General features: G+C 40.2%; 1 protein-coding gene across 3 annotated transcripts; it reads left to right on the top strand.

The window, feature by feature from the left end:
- The first annotated feature begins 6,661 nt into the window (after positions 1–6,661).
- On the top strand, positions 6,662–15,607 carry PFN2 (profilin 2). Of its 3 annotated transcripts, XM_047874485.1 has the most exons (4): positions 6,662–7,123; positions 9,330–9,522; positions 14,547–14,588; positions 15,085–15,607. In XM_047874485.1, exons 1-3 carry the CDS (start codon positions 6,992–6,994, stop codon positions 14,573–14,575), a joined length of 354 nt encoding a protein of 117 aa, XP_047730441.1. In that variant the 5' UTR covers positions 6,662–6,991; the 3' UTR covers positions 14,576–14,588; positions 15,085–15,607. The 3 variants fall into 3 exon arrangements, with proteins under 3 accessions (XP_047730441.1, XP_047730440.1, XP_047730439.1); XM_047874484.1 differs by lacking the exons at positions 14,547–14,588; positions 15,085–15,607 and adding an exon at positions 11,300–11,672 and having other exon boundaries at positions 6,664–7,123; XM_047874483.1 differs by lacking the exons at positions 14,547–14,588; positions 15,085–15,607 and adding an exon at positions 11,623–12,964 and having other exon boundaries at positions 6,668–7,123.
- Positions 15,608–15,646: the final 39 nt, after the last annotated feature.

The following is a 15,646-nucleotide window of genomic DNA, read 5'->3' as shown; positions in this document are numbered from 1 at the left end:
AGGACCTGTGGGATACTGATCCTATTTCTTGATCTGGATGCTGGTTAACTGGGCAAGTTTACTTTGTGAAAATTCACCAAGGTATATATGATTAGTTAACTTTTCTGTGTGTGTAGTATACTGCAGTAAAAAGAAGAGAAAGTCACAATCGTATACTGCTGTTAGAGTGAAAGTACCCCATCTTTTGTCAGAGGGCAATTCTATCTAACCATGCTTTAGATTCCAGGTCATTTTTTAAAAACTGTTTCAAAGCCTTGAGGTATTTTTTATCTTCCTTCTCTCATATCTGTAACATCTCCTTCTCTACTAGTGCCATCCCATTAGCATTTTTTCATGTTTCAGACTCTCCAATTAAAACAATAACAACCACCACCCTCTCCTCTACCCATATGTTTCCTTTGGCTAATTCTTTATTTTCTTTCACTACCAAAATTATTGACTGAAGGTCTCAGCTCTCTTGCCTTCCATTTTTTCCTTTACTCATTGCAATTTGGTTCGCTTCCCTATAATTCACCTAAATCTATATTTGTCCATTTCTAAAACAGCCTCTCTGTTGCTAATTCAATGAACACCTTTCAATCCTATTCGCCTTTTTAGTATTATTTGCTATTCTGCAACCATTCCTACCATTTGGGAAAGGTCTCTTCCTTGGGCATTTACGACCTAGCTGGCTCCTGATTCCCCACCCAACTTTTCTAGCCACTAATTCTGTTTTCATTATACACTCCTCTTCTTCTATTCATTTTTGAAGTGTTACCCTAAATTCAGAACTACAGAGCTGTACATGTAACTGCCATGCAACATTGTCACTTAGATGTCTCACAAGTACTGAAAAGTCAACTAAGCTTAACATTTTTCTCCCGTTGTTCATCTTGTTAATGTTACTTGTCTCAGTAAACAGCACCAACCAGTACCCAAGCCTGATACTCATAGTTATTGAATAAAACACAGAAGGTGCAAAATTGTGGTTACGACTTCTGCTTCTGGGTATCATGGTGAACTAGATATCATAGGGGAAATCCTCCTGCAAAACAACTCGATGCTGTATCAAAAACATTTTTTGATGTTTTGGTAGGCTCTCAGAAATTAGAAGTCTCTTCAGAGACCCCTCTTCCCACCAAATAAAGAGAAATAAATCTTGTGCAGAAACTAGAGCAAGGGTCTACATGCACACTAGAGAGATGGGGTTGATCTGAGTGCAAATGCCCACAGCAGCTGTGTGTGAGGTGAATCAGATACTCCTGCATTTAGGGGACACCATAGAAAGGGTTAAAGTGGCCCCAGGTTGCTACAACTCCTGAGCACATGGCAGCAGATGCAAATCCTCTTTGAAAGAAAGTGTCCTCAATTTAAGCCATCAGAATTCCCACATGTTAAGATCAAGGAAATATGAATTCACAACCTCTAAAATCACCAAAGATACAGGAGGCAAACCACCACAGGTGAGAGAGATAAAAACATACAACTTATTTAGATATTGGGATTGTTAGATACAGAGAGTATAAAATAACTAGGTAAGAGATGTTTAAAGAAATAAAGTGTGGAACCACAAAGATAGGCAAGCAATTAGAGACCATCAGGAATGAGAAAGATCTGGGTAACAATAAAATGGAACTTCTAAAAATGGCAAATAGATTTTTAGAAACAAAAACCTCAGTGTGTAGGGGTTTAACAACAAATGAAACAGAGCTGAAGTGTGAACTGGAGCATGTGGCTGAAGAAATTACCCAGAATGCAGCACAGAGAGAAGATGGAAGAGATGAAAGAAGCTAAGAGATAACAGAGAACAGAAAAGGAACAGGAAACACTCTGAACCCAAAGATGAGAGAGAACTGAGGAAAAGGAATAATTGAAGAGATAATGACTGAGAATTTTCCGGAAGGGATCATGGACATAAGTCTATCTTACCAAGCAGAGTAAAAGAAACTCAGATATAGATACATCATAGTGAACCTGAAGAACAGCAAAAATATTCCAAAAGTAGCCAGAGAAAGAACAGATCATTCATAAAAGTACAACCAGCAATGGTGAAAGCCAGAATGAATGCCATGTTTTGAAAGTGTCAGTCTTGCATTGTAAATCCAATCTATTTTTTAAGAATGAAAGTGATATAAAGGCATTTGGGGATAAACAAAAAGAATTTACCAAGAAACTTCCATTAAAAGAACTTCTAAAGATTTACTTCAGGAAGAAGGATAATAGAATGATGGTCTGAGACATAAGAAGGAATGGTAAGTTAGGATAGCAAATGTATATGTATACAGTTGACCTTGAACAACACAGGGGTTAGGGGCACATACCCCTCATGCAGTAAAAAATTCATATATAACTTTTGACTCCCCCAAAACTTAACTACTAATAGACTACTGTTGACTGGAATCGTTACTGATTCAAATCATAAGGAAGAGAGTACTGTACTATAAAAAAAAACCCCATGTATAAGTAGGTCCATGCAGTTCAAACCCACGTGTTCAAGGGTCAACTGTGAATACGTATGAATAAACAAACATCTGTGTAAAATAACAGCCTGAAAAGGAGTGACCAGATTTAAAGCATTCTAAGGCCCTTAGGTTGCCTGGAGGGAGGGTTTAAGATATTATTTAACTTAAAACTTTGTTCTATTAAATATGCATGGTAACACTAGAAGAATTTTGAGGGTAACACTAGAAGAATAGAAATTGAACATATAAATTGAATGAAAAATTAAAATATTGCCTATTAGACAAAAAGCCAAAATCCAGCTATGTAAAGTTTACAAGAGACATCTAAAATTTAAGGACAGGGAAGGGGGGTGGTGGGGTGTGGGTTGAATAGGGAACGGGAGGTTGGGGGGGTGGTGAGGAAAAGAAAGGGGAGGGGACAGGGAAGGGGGAGGGAGAGAGAAAAGACCAGATAAACATTAATAAAAAGAGAGCAGGAACAGTTACCTTAATATTTGACAAAATAAAAAATTAAGACAAAAAGCATTATTGGTGATAAAGAGGGCCACTACTTAATGCAATGGTTAAATGTATCAAAATGAAAATATAACAATTTTAAGTTGTATGTATCCAATTAAATAACCTCAAGCTATTAAAAGCAAAATTTCATAGAATTTCAAGATAAAATGAAGAAATCTAGAATTGTAGGTACTGTGTTCTTTACTATAAAAATCATAAATAGAACAATGAGTGAATATATTCAAAAGAAAACATGTATTGTGGGATTAAGGGTGGTTTTTCTCCATTTTCTAAGTTTTGTTAATTATTTTATAATTATTTTTACAACTAAAACACTTTTTTCAAAAACTAAATATGGATGTGAAAATTTTAGCTAATTGAGGGCTTGGGGTAGGCTTAGATAATTATGGTTTTACTATATTTGGGGAAATTATATAGTTTTAGCCTACACCAATGTTTAACAGGTTAAGTACATTTTAACACAACTTAACTCCTTGTTTGTGCTTTTGGGAAAATGTCAAATAATTTACTCATGGACTTAAAAATCTCAGACACTCCTTGACTGATACATCAAGGGATCTGATTTATTACATAGTTTCTGTTTTCCTAAATAAGAATTTAAACATTTTGGAAAGAATGCATAACTCACTCTTAATTTAAATATGCTACCACTGTTTGTTAATTCTGGATATCTGTATCAACAAGAGCTAAGATTTTTCTCTGCTTCTGCCCAGACATTGCTATTATCACTGTTACCCTGAAAAAAAAAAAAGTAGAGAATGATACAAATTGTTAATTCATTCTTTGTTTTTTAGATTGATACTCCTATGGACTTAACATATTGCTATTCCTAAAACTCAGTGTTCTTCCTATACTTGTATCTTTTGATATAACGTTGTGGTAAGCAACTTATATGAAATTGTAACAGATCGTGGTGTACAAATAGGAAATAAGGCAACATGCTAGGAAGCTGGTTCTAAAGAAAATAGGTACAAAATTATTTTATTATAGTATAGATCTTCCTCAATTTACAGTGGGATTATATCCTGATAAACTCATGGCAAACTGGAAATATCTTAAATCAGCAATGCATTTAATATACCTAATATACGTATGATCTTACACATGTCATAGCTCAACCTAGCGACCTTAAATGTGCTCAGAACATTTACATTAACCAACAGTTGGGCAAAATCATCTAACACACAGTCTATTTTATAATGAAGTATTGAATACTTCCTGTAATTTATTGAATACTGAAAGTGAAAAACAGAATGGTTGCAAGTGTATCAGTTGTTTTCTCTTGTGATCACGGGACTGACTGGGAGCTGACTGTTGACTGACTGCCCCAGCATCACAAGTATCACACTGTATACTGCTAACCTGGGGAAAGATCAAAATTCAAACTCTGAAGTACAGTTTCTGCTAAATGCCTATGGATTACCTGCCACAATACAGTTGAAAACATTAAGTTGAGCCATAATAAGGACTGTCTGTACTTAAAACAGATAGTAAATAGACTCTCTTTGAACATATTATTTAAAAACCTAAACTGTAAAACCTCAGTCTATTACATAAAATAAGTTTTTCATAGATTTTACTGTATGCAGTTCTGGGAAAGTAATAGCACTATGTTGAAAAAGTAAAACAGTAATTTTAAGGTGTAGTAAATTTTTTAAAATATGGAAAAATAACAGAAATTCTAAATTCTTTTTTTAAAGTTTATTCATTTTGAGACAGAGTGTGCGTGCTTGGGAGAGGGATAGAGAGAGCAGGAGAGAGAATCCCAAGCAGGCCCTGCACTGTCAGTGCAGAGCCCGAAGTGGGGCTCAACCCCCCTAACTGTGAGATCATGACCTGAGCTGAAACCAAGAGTTGGATGCTTAATCAACTAAGACCAACCAGGGACCCCAGAAATTCTAAATTCTTATGAATGTTTTACCCAATAGATGTGTTTGAGAATCTTTTTAGAATCTTTTGAGATTTGAATATCCAGAAAATTCAGTTGGTCTAATCCCTTTCCTGTTTAAAGACAAGAATAAAAGAATAAAAATGGAATGTAGTTATTTCTAACCCCTTGCTATAATATTCTAGAAATGATATCTCAGAAAAAAGCTTCAGAGTAGAATAAATAACTCAATTTCAATATACTTCAAGTTATTTTATTTTCTCACCTTTACTGTTTAAATTTATTGAATTATAACATGCATACTAAGAGCACAAATCACAACTGTACAGCTTGATGAATTCTCACAAAGTGACCAGATCAGTGCTATCAGCACACTGTATCATTAACTTCTGAGGTGATAAATGGCTAAGATTGAAGTATTAAAACCATCAATAACCACCACAAAGAGGCAAAGTAGTAAAGCAGTAAGTGTAACTAAATCAGGTGGGAGCACACCTGCAAAAATAAAACAATTTGGCACACATTTTAGACCACACAGGTATTCTGTATCATCAGAACATGAGAAGATACAATGGTCTCAAACTGATACGTTCCTCACGTGGGGATTCTCCTACTGTGCTTCTCAACCCCCATCCCCCACCCCTTCCCTTGCGGTAGGGGATTTCAGCAGTAAAAATACAAAACTTAAGAATCAATTAGATTGCTTAGCAACACTTTTGTCTTCTTTCATGAGCTACAGCTGTGTCCACAAATCGTGCCCTTATGCGTTAACCTTAAATTTGAAAATCCACTTTTCAACGTCTTAAATGAGCTTTCTTCTTTGCCTCGATTGGCAGATCGTTTTTGTCCACCTGAAATTAAAATTATTATAAGGCGTCTCCTAATTCCTCGTTCAGTCAAAGCACCCAGAGGTTACTAAAGAGATGAGAGAATCACTGGGACTCTACCTTGTAAACACAACCTATTCTTAGATCTGGGCGCTGCAATTATTTTACCCTTGGATAGCAAAAATATTACCATATTCATCCAGGGAACCCTTTCTTAGAGTTTTTAAATTCTATTTTCAGCGATTTCTTTGACCCACCAATAACTTTCCCAGTTAACCAATAGTTTACATAGGTCGCTACTTGTTCGGAATTTACGAGCAATTTACCCACACGTGATTAGCAGCCTTAAGGGAGTTCTTACTGTCAAAGAATCCACAGAATGTGAGGCCCTGGTACCCCCAAAGCGGCAACAATGAAAGACTGGCAAAGCTCAGAAATGTTCGTGAAAGCCACAAACGGCAGCTCAGATTTCAGGTTGCCGGGGCGCGCCCGCGCGGCTGCCAGTATGGCCAAAGGGCAGGGGGCTCCAAGGAAGAGGATCCTATTGAGGACGCCCGAGACGAGCGTGGGCGACCTTGCCACTGCCACCCCCAACACGAACAGGAGTAAACACTCCACATCCCATCACCAGGGCAACTCCGCAATCCAACACCGAGCTCAAAATTCCGCATCCCCAGCCACCGGACGCAGAAGACAGGCGCATCGTGGCCCAGCAGCGGGAACTGGAGGCGTCCCAGACGCCCCTGTCCCTGAGGTGCCGAACGCGACGGAGGAGCCGCCCTCTCCGCGGGCCTACGGCATCACCGCCAGCGACCCCACAGCATCCCGACCTCACCGCCGCACGTGGCGGCCGTGATTGTCCCGGAGCGGTATCCCTCCGCGCCCCCGCCTCAGCCTCCCCCTCCCTTCCCGGGACCCTTCGAGTCGGGGCGCCGCGGAAGGATCGCACGCACGAGCGCGCGCACGCCAGCCCCGCCGTGGCCGCGGAGGACTGAAAGGTGCCGCGGTGAGGAGCAGCGGCCGCGGACACCGTCGTCGCCGGCACTGCCGCTCCGCAGCCTCCCGCCGCTGGTTAGTCGGCCCCGCGGCTGCGGGCGGGCGGGCAGGCAGGCCGGGCGCGCTCCGCGGCTTGTCCCTCACCGTCGTCCCCGCGTCCTCCCTCCGCAGCTCCTCGGGGAGGGGGGCGGTCGGTGCCTGCGCAGAGCCGCCTCCTCCCCGCCCCCGCCCCGCCTCCCCCCGCGCCGCCGCCGCCCGCTGCCGCCGCCGCTGCGCCTGCTGCTCCTCGCCGTCCCCGCTGCAGTGCGAAGGGCTCGAAGATGGCCGGTTGGCAGAGCTACGTGGATAACCTGATGTGCGATGGCTGCTGCCAGGAGGCCGCCATTGTCGGCTACTGCGACGCCAAATACGTCTGGGCAGCCACGGCCGGGGGCGTCTTCCAGAGCATTACGGTGAGGACCGGTGGCGGTCCGGGTTCCCGTTCCCATTCCCGGACCCGAGCGGGGCCGGCCGGCTGTGGGGCCACGGACGGCCGCGCCGGCAGGTGTGGTGGGCGGCCGGCGCCGAGGATGCGGCTGCCGGGCGGGCGGGGAGGCCGAGGCCCGGGGACGCCCCCTCTCCCGGGGCTGCGCTGACCGGCGGGGGCGGCGGCCTGGCTTCCCGGCTCCCGGGCTCCCTGACTGCTTAGGCGCCCCCTGCGTTCCCAGTGCCTGTCCGTGAAGCTGGGGGAGGGGGCGCGCACCGGTTGGGGCGGGGGGGGGGCGGCTTTTTTCCCCTCGTGCGGCTCTCTTTGGTCCCTTGCAAGCCCTGAGGTTTGCTTTGCACGTTCCGGGGTGGAAGCGGGGGCTGGAGATGCGGGGCCGGAGCGCGCGGGGCCCGGGCGGGGGTCCTCCGGCAGCCGGGCTGCCCCTTGCTCCGCGGACAGCGCGCCGCCCGCGCCGCGGGCTGTGGGAGGCGGCGGCTGCCCGGCCCTCGGGATCCTCGCAGCGACTTTGCGTAGGTTTGCCGGTGTCCAGGCCTCTGGGGCTTGAGAGAAATGTACGCCGACAGCGTAGGTGGATTCGTGAATCTCGACTTCAGCTCTGGTTCCATAGGATTTTTTTTTTTTTTTTTAATTCTCCAAGATGGCGAACTGCCATTGATTTCTCTCCTCCTCCTATGGAGATTCATTGATACACCGTTATCCCCAATTACGCAACATAGCTCTAAAAAAAGGGGGGGGGGCTTTATGGGGCTTTCAATAATCTGTGAAGGCCGAGGGGACACTTCACTTCTCCAAGTCCCTCCCTCTTTAGTGAAGGTAGTAAAGGAACTAATGCAGATTATGCTTCACAGTGCCTGGTTTTCTTGTGACTTGATGGCTTTGACTTGGTTGCCACATGTTTGGGAAATGTTACTAAACCTCCAGTGCTGCTTTATTGTTTTGCCTCTTTCCGCACAAGGGTCTTTTTAAAATTGTGACGGTTGTGACAAATACAGGGGTATTCCCTTAATTTCTTAGCTCCACGCTCCCCTCCCCTCAAACGCAAAAATTCAGGCTCCCTATTATGGGTGCTGCTAATTATTCTGTACTACTTAACATGGTTCAAGATCTGGGTAGAACTCCGTCCTTGATGCTAATACTCTAAGGTCTCCTATAACCGCAGTGGACCACAGTTCTCATGGAGAATTGCCATCTGTCTGGTGATCAACTTTTTTTCTGCAGTCCTCTTGTCTTTGTGTGTGAGTTCCCGCTGCCTGGCTGGGAAGATTGCGGGAGTGTGCTTGGAAATGGCTGGGGCCTGCTATGACTCTGCAGTTCTGATGGGGGCGACGCCTTCCTTCTTATTCATGGAATGTTAGCATGCACGTTTTCTCCTTTCCGGTTCTGGTGGCTACCTCAGTTTCTTTCCCAGTCTCCCTCCATTTTCTCTCTCTTTTTTAAAACCATTACCTACTGCAGTGCTACCAGCAAAATCCTCTTTGCATTTGCCCAGCAAGAAAACTGATTACTGAGGTGGGAGGGGAAGGGAAGTTGCAGAGGAAAAGGAGAGTGGTTAGAAAAATAAAGAGGGAAATATGAATTTGTCAATGCGCTGAGGTCCAAGGTTTGAAGTTCATACTATGGGGGGGGGGGGTGGGGAGCGGGGATATTTCAAGTCATTTAAAGCAGAGTAGGAAGGTCTGTTATGCAGGGGCATTTTTTCAAGAGGCTTCCAAGCAACTTTTAAGTTTGATGCAGCATAACTGTAATGTGACTGAATATGATTGACAGGCAGTTGTTAAAAGTTTATAGGTGAATTTTTACCATTACATAACTATTTTAGGTACCATCTGACTTTGAAACAGTTTATAAATCTCAAGTTTACAGTTTATCTGGTGTCAGCTGCCAGTTACATAGATTCTCTTTGCATCGACTGGTCTTTAGTTGGTACGCTGTTAACTGTGAAATTTAACTGTTACAAAACATGTAGTCCTATAGGATTAAGTAATTCTTTAGAAAAGACAAACTTGATTTTACATTAGTGAGATGTGAATGTCTTGTAGTATAGTAGTAGTACAACCTTGGCAAAGTTTTTCCACCAAATGGAGGCCTAAAAGGAATTGATTACAATTTCATGTTTTTTTTTTTCTTTTCTTTTTTTTTTTTTTTTTCTTTTTTCCCATTGGCGGGGGCAGCCAGTAGAAATAGATATGATTGTAGGAAAAGACCGGGAAGGTTTCTTTACCAACGGTTTGACTCTTGGCGCAAAGAAGTGCTCAGTGATCAGAGATAGCCTATACGTCGATGGTGACTGCACAATGGACATCCGGACAAAGAGTCAAGGTGGGGAGCCAACATACAACGTTGCTGTCGGCAGAGCTGGTAGAGGTAAGCACAGTACTCTTTTGGTTAAAATTTGCACGCTACAACTTATTAAGCAGTTTCCTTAACATTTTGAATAAAAGTGTTAGTCCATAATGGCTATTAAGGTGGTTTTTGTGAACTGCCCAGCACTGAAGGGAGGCACTCCCTTGCTTTTAGACTTACCTACTCTACAGCAGCTGCATATACAGCTCAGCCTCTGAGATCCTGACTTTACTCTAAAATAGAACATTCACATCAACTCTTCAGTTTCAGCTTTAGTAAACTGAAAATCCAAATTTGCCTTTTAAACTGTTTCACATGTCGAATGATAATCTTACGGCACATCCAGATTGTTAAACTGTTCATATTGTTTGGTTACTTCAGTGCTTTTTAGTCTTTCACCTTTGCATCTCTTTCTTTTCTTGCATTTTAATTATTCACTGCTCAGCATAAAAAAGGAAAAATGAACATTTGCTCATGTTTCTATTTGAAACATTGCTCGGGAAGAGCAAAATAATTAGAATGAGGTTTTGTAGTAAGCTGCCTATTTACTAGAATATTTTCAAAGACAGAGCGTGTCTGATTTAAATTTGAAAAGTAGGAAATTATATTTCATTCATACACTTGATCCAGAAGTTCTGGTGCTTCCTGACTGTTTTCAACGTTGCAGAAATTCTTGTTTCACTATGTCTCACTACGTTTTTGGAAAAAACTTCCAAAATTGAGGTTTACTATGACATGTAGTTGATTTACAAATACATTTAAATGTATTAACCTGTGTAAATATTTTGTAAATTAAGAGGGCTGTGTAGCCTCAGATAGAATTGGCACAGCTGATTTTAAAACCAAATCTACCATGTGAATGAACTTGAAGCTACTCTGAGTAGCTATTATTTGCCCCAGTGGTTCTACCAACTCCTTGTGATTATCCTAAAGGTTACTCTTGTTTTCGTGTGAGTTGACACTTAAAGTATCTTTCTGTAGGAAAATTAGATAACTGAAGTAGTAGACAAATCTCTAAACATTAGTTGACTTCAGATAAATACGTTAAAAAGAAGTATTAACCATGTGACATAAAACCAGAATAAGATTTTTATACTCTACAGCACTACTGACATCTAGTGGTAGCAAGTATAAAATCTGACTTCTGCATGTATTTTGGCGATAGACCTCTGAATTGCATCATAGAAGAACCTGTTGTTGGAAATAGTAAACCTGTTCTAGGATTTTCAACTCAAAAGCAAAGCATAATGAGCATATCAGTAAGCACAAGCTTAAGTATTTTTTACTTGGTCTTTTCTGAATGGCTTTGAAAATGCTATTTAAAATTTGGTTTTGGTTTTCCTCTGGAAGTAATAGACACATTGAGTCTCAGTGGTAAGACTTAATGGTTTGTATTTAATGAAGCCTGTTAAAGTTGGGGAGAATTTTGTAAATAATCACCTGAGTTTTGTAAGTTTACATTTTGGGGGCCGTTCTGATAATTTGCCATACTAACTAGAAGTTTTTTGCCCTAAAATAGAATATAAATGATCACACATTTTTTTTTCTTAGTGTAAAAGTATTTTTATAGAGCACTGGAGCTGCACTGATTGGACTTCCAAGATGCAGTTAACAGTGTTTTTAGCGTATTACTAGTTTGAAAGTTCTCCTTTTTGGAGACCTAGATGACTTCAGTGCCTGACAGTTCACGGAAAACTAACTTAATGTTAACTTATTAATCGGGGTTCTGTCTGCTAAAACTTATGTGACTCTCTTGATTAACACTTCTTTTGAAACACTTTTCTTCTTTCTCTTTCAGTCTTGGTCTTTGTAATGGGAAAAGAAGGGGTCCATGGAGGCGGATTGAATAAGAAGGCATACTCAATGGCAAAATACTTGAGAGACTCTGGGTTCTAGCTGCTAGGCAGACTGTTAAGTATTAGGGTAAAATTGCTCTTAAACTTTCCTAGCTGTAAGCTTGAGTCTTAATTCTGGAAATTTTATTAGCAATGCAGGGTGATGGGGTATGAACCTGTGTCTCCTTTGTATCCCTCTGTTGGTGGGGAAAGGTGTCTTTCTTTCTGCCCTCCCCCCCCTTAAATAATTCTGTTCACTTTTGTTTTGTTTCCCTGTGTACTCCAGCATTGGTTATAGTCATGGGAAAGGAAGGTGTCCACGGAGGCACACTTAACAAGAAAGCATATGAACTCGCTTTATACCTGAGGAGGTCTGATGTGTAAGCAGCCTCTCCCCATCTACCTAGCAACTGTCTTCATCACCACCCCAATTATGGTCACAGTGCTACCAGACTGTAGATGGTAGCTAATTTTTCTTTACCTATTTTCTAATGTCGCGATTCCTGTTTACCCAATGGATCATTTGTATGTTAACCACTGTATGTAACCAACCCTTATCTGGCAACATAATTGCAGCACAATAATGATTTGCATGATACCTTGAAATTCGGGGGGAGGGGGCATGCCAAGTTGGGCATCACTTTGTCTTAGCAATTAATGGGATATTGATAACTAAAATAAGTTAATATTAAGCAAGGTGCCGGTTGTACAATCTCTAATTTGATCAATGTCTTTTCAGCACTTTGAGCATTTACTTAGCTCATTTAGTCTTTCTTTTGTAGCGCATGGTTGGGAGGAAAAAGTGCATGCATCTTTCCTTCACTCCTCTTTTCCCACCCTTCTCCCTTTGCACATAGGTATTTGGTTTGCTTCCATCTTTTATGCATTGCCTGGTTTATTTAACCAAGTAATATCCCTTTTGTTGATGAGCTATTGAAAGCTGCAGTAGTTTGCTTTTAGTATTGTTGTTGCACTTGAGTAGAGACAGACCTTTTGTCTATAAGCTATATGAAGAGTGCAACTGCAAAACAAGAGCAAAAGGCACTTCCTCCCACGACCTTACAGTAACCATACAGATCGAATCCCCAGGGACATTCCATCATTGCAATAGCTCAGATTTTTGTTTCTTTTTCTTTGCACACCAGCTCTATTCTTTAGTAAAATTGTAAAAGGCTGCCATTATGGACATTAGGTATCCCAACATAACCATCTGGAGTGTGTCCAGTTTGTTCTTCATAGGACCAATTTTTATTTGCAGCTTGAGTTTTTATATGAAGTTGCATTATTGTGGACTTGGCTGTCTTGTGATAAATTTTTTTCATATGTGTTCTGTGCCATACTATTGTTAAAATGAACTGTTGCTATTGTGAGATGGATTTTAACTGACCTATTAAAGGTTTCTTTCGAATGGCACTACTTTAGGGACATTCTAGTATTTGCTTCTATTGTTTGGGCCTTGTGGATAATGTACAGATTTAAAAACAAATCTTGTTGCTGATTTGTCCATTTCTTTCCCTGCACTTTGTTACATCTGGGATACAGTCTAACTCATCTGATTTAATATGCATTTAAAAAAATGCCATAACTATTAAACACCTTGTTTACAGACAGATGAAATAAATTTATTCCAACCAAATATTCTAGACTCCTGTTGTTTATGTAAATTGTTGTCTTATTGTTACAGTTGATTTTTGACACATTGGAATATACAGAATAGGCCAGGCTCTGTTACAAGCATAAAGTCTTAAAATTGAGCTTATGGCCTAAGCATTCCATATCCTGTACTATTTATTATAGATAAAATGAGTGCCTGGGAATTTCTTCTTAATGGGCTTTTATCTGTTTTTTTTGTTTTGTTTTTAAAGGCTTTTAGCCATCTTTGGGTTTGTGAGAGGAAAATTGACTTGCCTACTAGAAATTAAATATTTTTTTTCTTGTTGCTGGTCTCTAGATGTGAAATCTAGTGAGCAATAAGGAGCCCAGTGCCAAGAAGGGTTTCTGCATTGTGGATTCTTCTGTGTTGAACTGTCATGTGACTTATTTAGCTTTGAAAGCTCTATTGGCATTGCTGAAGTCAAGCAGCTGGGACTCCCATAAGACAAGACCTTCCTTAGGCAGCATGTAAGATAATTGGGATATTCCTGCAGTGTCTGGCTTTGGAGTGACCTGTGGTCATGTTTAATTTTATAGGTCATAAGGTCCCTGGGATGTATTCAAGTTTTAGCAAATGTTTAATACTGGTTATGAACTGTCAAGCTCAGAGCAGGAATGCTCAAAAGTTGGGGGGTCTAAGGAAAACTGGGGAGCTGGTTGTAATGCAGATTCTGGGCTCTGGAAGTCCCTTTAGAAATAATTGCCAGGTCAGTCTGATTGATTTTAAATGGCCTGTATGCTACCCTTTGAGAAATGGGTTAGGTAATGGGAATTTCTGCGTTACTTAAAATATACTGTTCATAATTAAAAATTCTTTTGATAGTGTTGGGCATTAGTTCTGAATTAGTATATACAGGGAAATAAAAGTATGGAAGATAAGGAGTTTGGGGCTACTTTGGTAGTTGGGCATGTCTTGAAATTGAAAATAAAAAACTTCAATTTCTTCACCTGTTAAGATCCCAGTTATGAACAAAAGATGGGTCAAAAGAAAATTGGGTGGTTGGGTTGTGATGATTTGATATTTTACAGTAATAATATACTATAAAAGTAATAACACTGTAAAGAACTGTTAGGGTAACTATTTAGAAAGCAGTGACCAAAACTGTGAAACCCTTAATGAACCTATAAGTAGGTTGAAGGGATGTGTGTGTTGGTGTTGGCAGGGGAGTAGAAAATGAGAGAGGGCAGCTGTATCGCTAAAATAGTAAATGATGAAACTAGCCATTGGCCCCTACCCACAAAAAACACTTACGAAAATGTATACATGTATCTTTATACTTCTAGGAACTTAGCCTAAGAAAATGGGGCTATACAAATTTGTATACCAGAATGCCCATCACACCAAATTACTTAAAATAACTAAACTTGGAAAACTGCAAGATTTAACTTTCAGAGTGATGGGTTGAATAAATTATTCTATGTCCAGAGAATAAAACAGTCAGTCATTGAATAACATGAGAAAATGCTCACCGATAAATGTTCAATAATGAGGTAATAAACATGTTGCATACAGTGTAAACACATACAGTGTATAATGTATACATGTATTTTACATAGGTATTTCTGAAGGCAAAATATCAAGATAAATTCATCTCTGGGGTAAGTTTCCATGTAACTATACTTTCATACAATCAGAAAAGTTTTAAATTAGGAAAGTATTTTTTAATAGAAATTAGATTTAATTTTATTTAATGTCTTATTTAAGAAGCTATATAGTTCCACCAAGAAGAAATTATGAGAAATTTCAGTTAATATTAAGAAAACTAGTAACAATCCTAGACAGTTGTTAATTGACACTTTATAATTTTTTTTTTTTTTGACCACTAAAAGTAACAGTTGGAGATTTTAAAAAGGAGGGCAATTTTTCCTCAGAAAAACTCCCAAGACTTAAGTTTAAAGGAACCAAAGTCTTGGATCTGTAGTTTAAGGACTGAAGGGATACATTTAATAGCACATGTTATAGTCACTTTTAACTTTCCCTTTTAAAAACGGTTTTAGGTATATTATTATTATTTACCTTAAAAATTATAAAATCTATTTTGTATTCATGTGGCAGATACTGAGTGCAGTGTTCTGTCTTCATACCCTAACTTAGGTTCAACGAAATTGTACAAATGACCAAACAGGTTTGGAAAGGTCTGGACTGTGCAAGTACATCAAATTCCAAAGCTCTGCTTCACTACTATAATAAACCGACGTCTCAGGCCTGTGTGTAAAAGGAGGTTGGGGGTGAGATGACCTGGTGTCGGTGGATACCGAATTCAGCCTTTTATTTTCCTATGTGGAAATGACTATTTTTTAAATTATTTTTTCAAAAAGAAGTTCAGAAAGTAAAATTTCCCCAGTTGTGTTACATTTCTTTTAAACTTAATTTTTTTCTCACATTAGACTCCTATACATTGTATCCTTAGTATTTTCTGATACGTTTTGTTGACTAAAAATTTTTCATGTCAATATAGCTTGATCCAGATATTTATTATTTCAAGGCTGTATAGAAGTCTACTGTAAGGATGTACCATAATTACAATAATGTACCATAATGTACACTATTATTGGAATGAATTTTGGCGGCAGTTTTAACTTTTGGGGGGGGTGTCCCCAATTGGTTGTGAGCAGTTACCTTGTATAGAATTCTAAGGTGGTGGTTTTATCTGACC

The sequence above is a fragment of the Prionailurus viverrinus genome, chromosome C2 (genome assembly GCF_022837055.1).
Source record: "Prionailurus viverrinus isolate Anna chromosome C2, UM_Priviv_1.0, whole genome shotgun sequence".
NCBI classification, from domain to species: domain Eukaryota; kingdom Metazoa; phylum Chordata; class Mammalia; order Carnivora; family Felidae; genus Prionailurus; species Prionailurus viverrinus.
This window is presented reverse-complemented; position numbering and strand designations above follow the sequence as displayed.

Bases quoted from the DNA above. Each gene is read 5' to 3' on its own strand.
- PFN2 (XM_047874483.1), top strand. From the start codon at position 6,992: ATGGCCGGTTGGCAGAGCTACGTGGATAACCTGATGTGCGATGGCTGC. The intron at 7,124-9,329 runs GTGAGGACCGGT...TGGCGGGGGCAG, and splicing joins GCGTCTTCCAGAGCATTACG to CCAGTAGAAATAGATATGAT. The intron at 9,523-11,622 runs GTAAGCACAGTA...TGTGTACTCCAG, and splicing joins TGTCGGCAGAGCTGGTAGAG to CATTGGTTATAGTCATGGGA.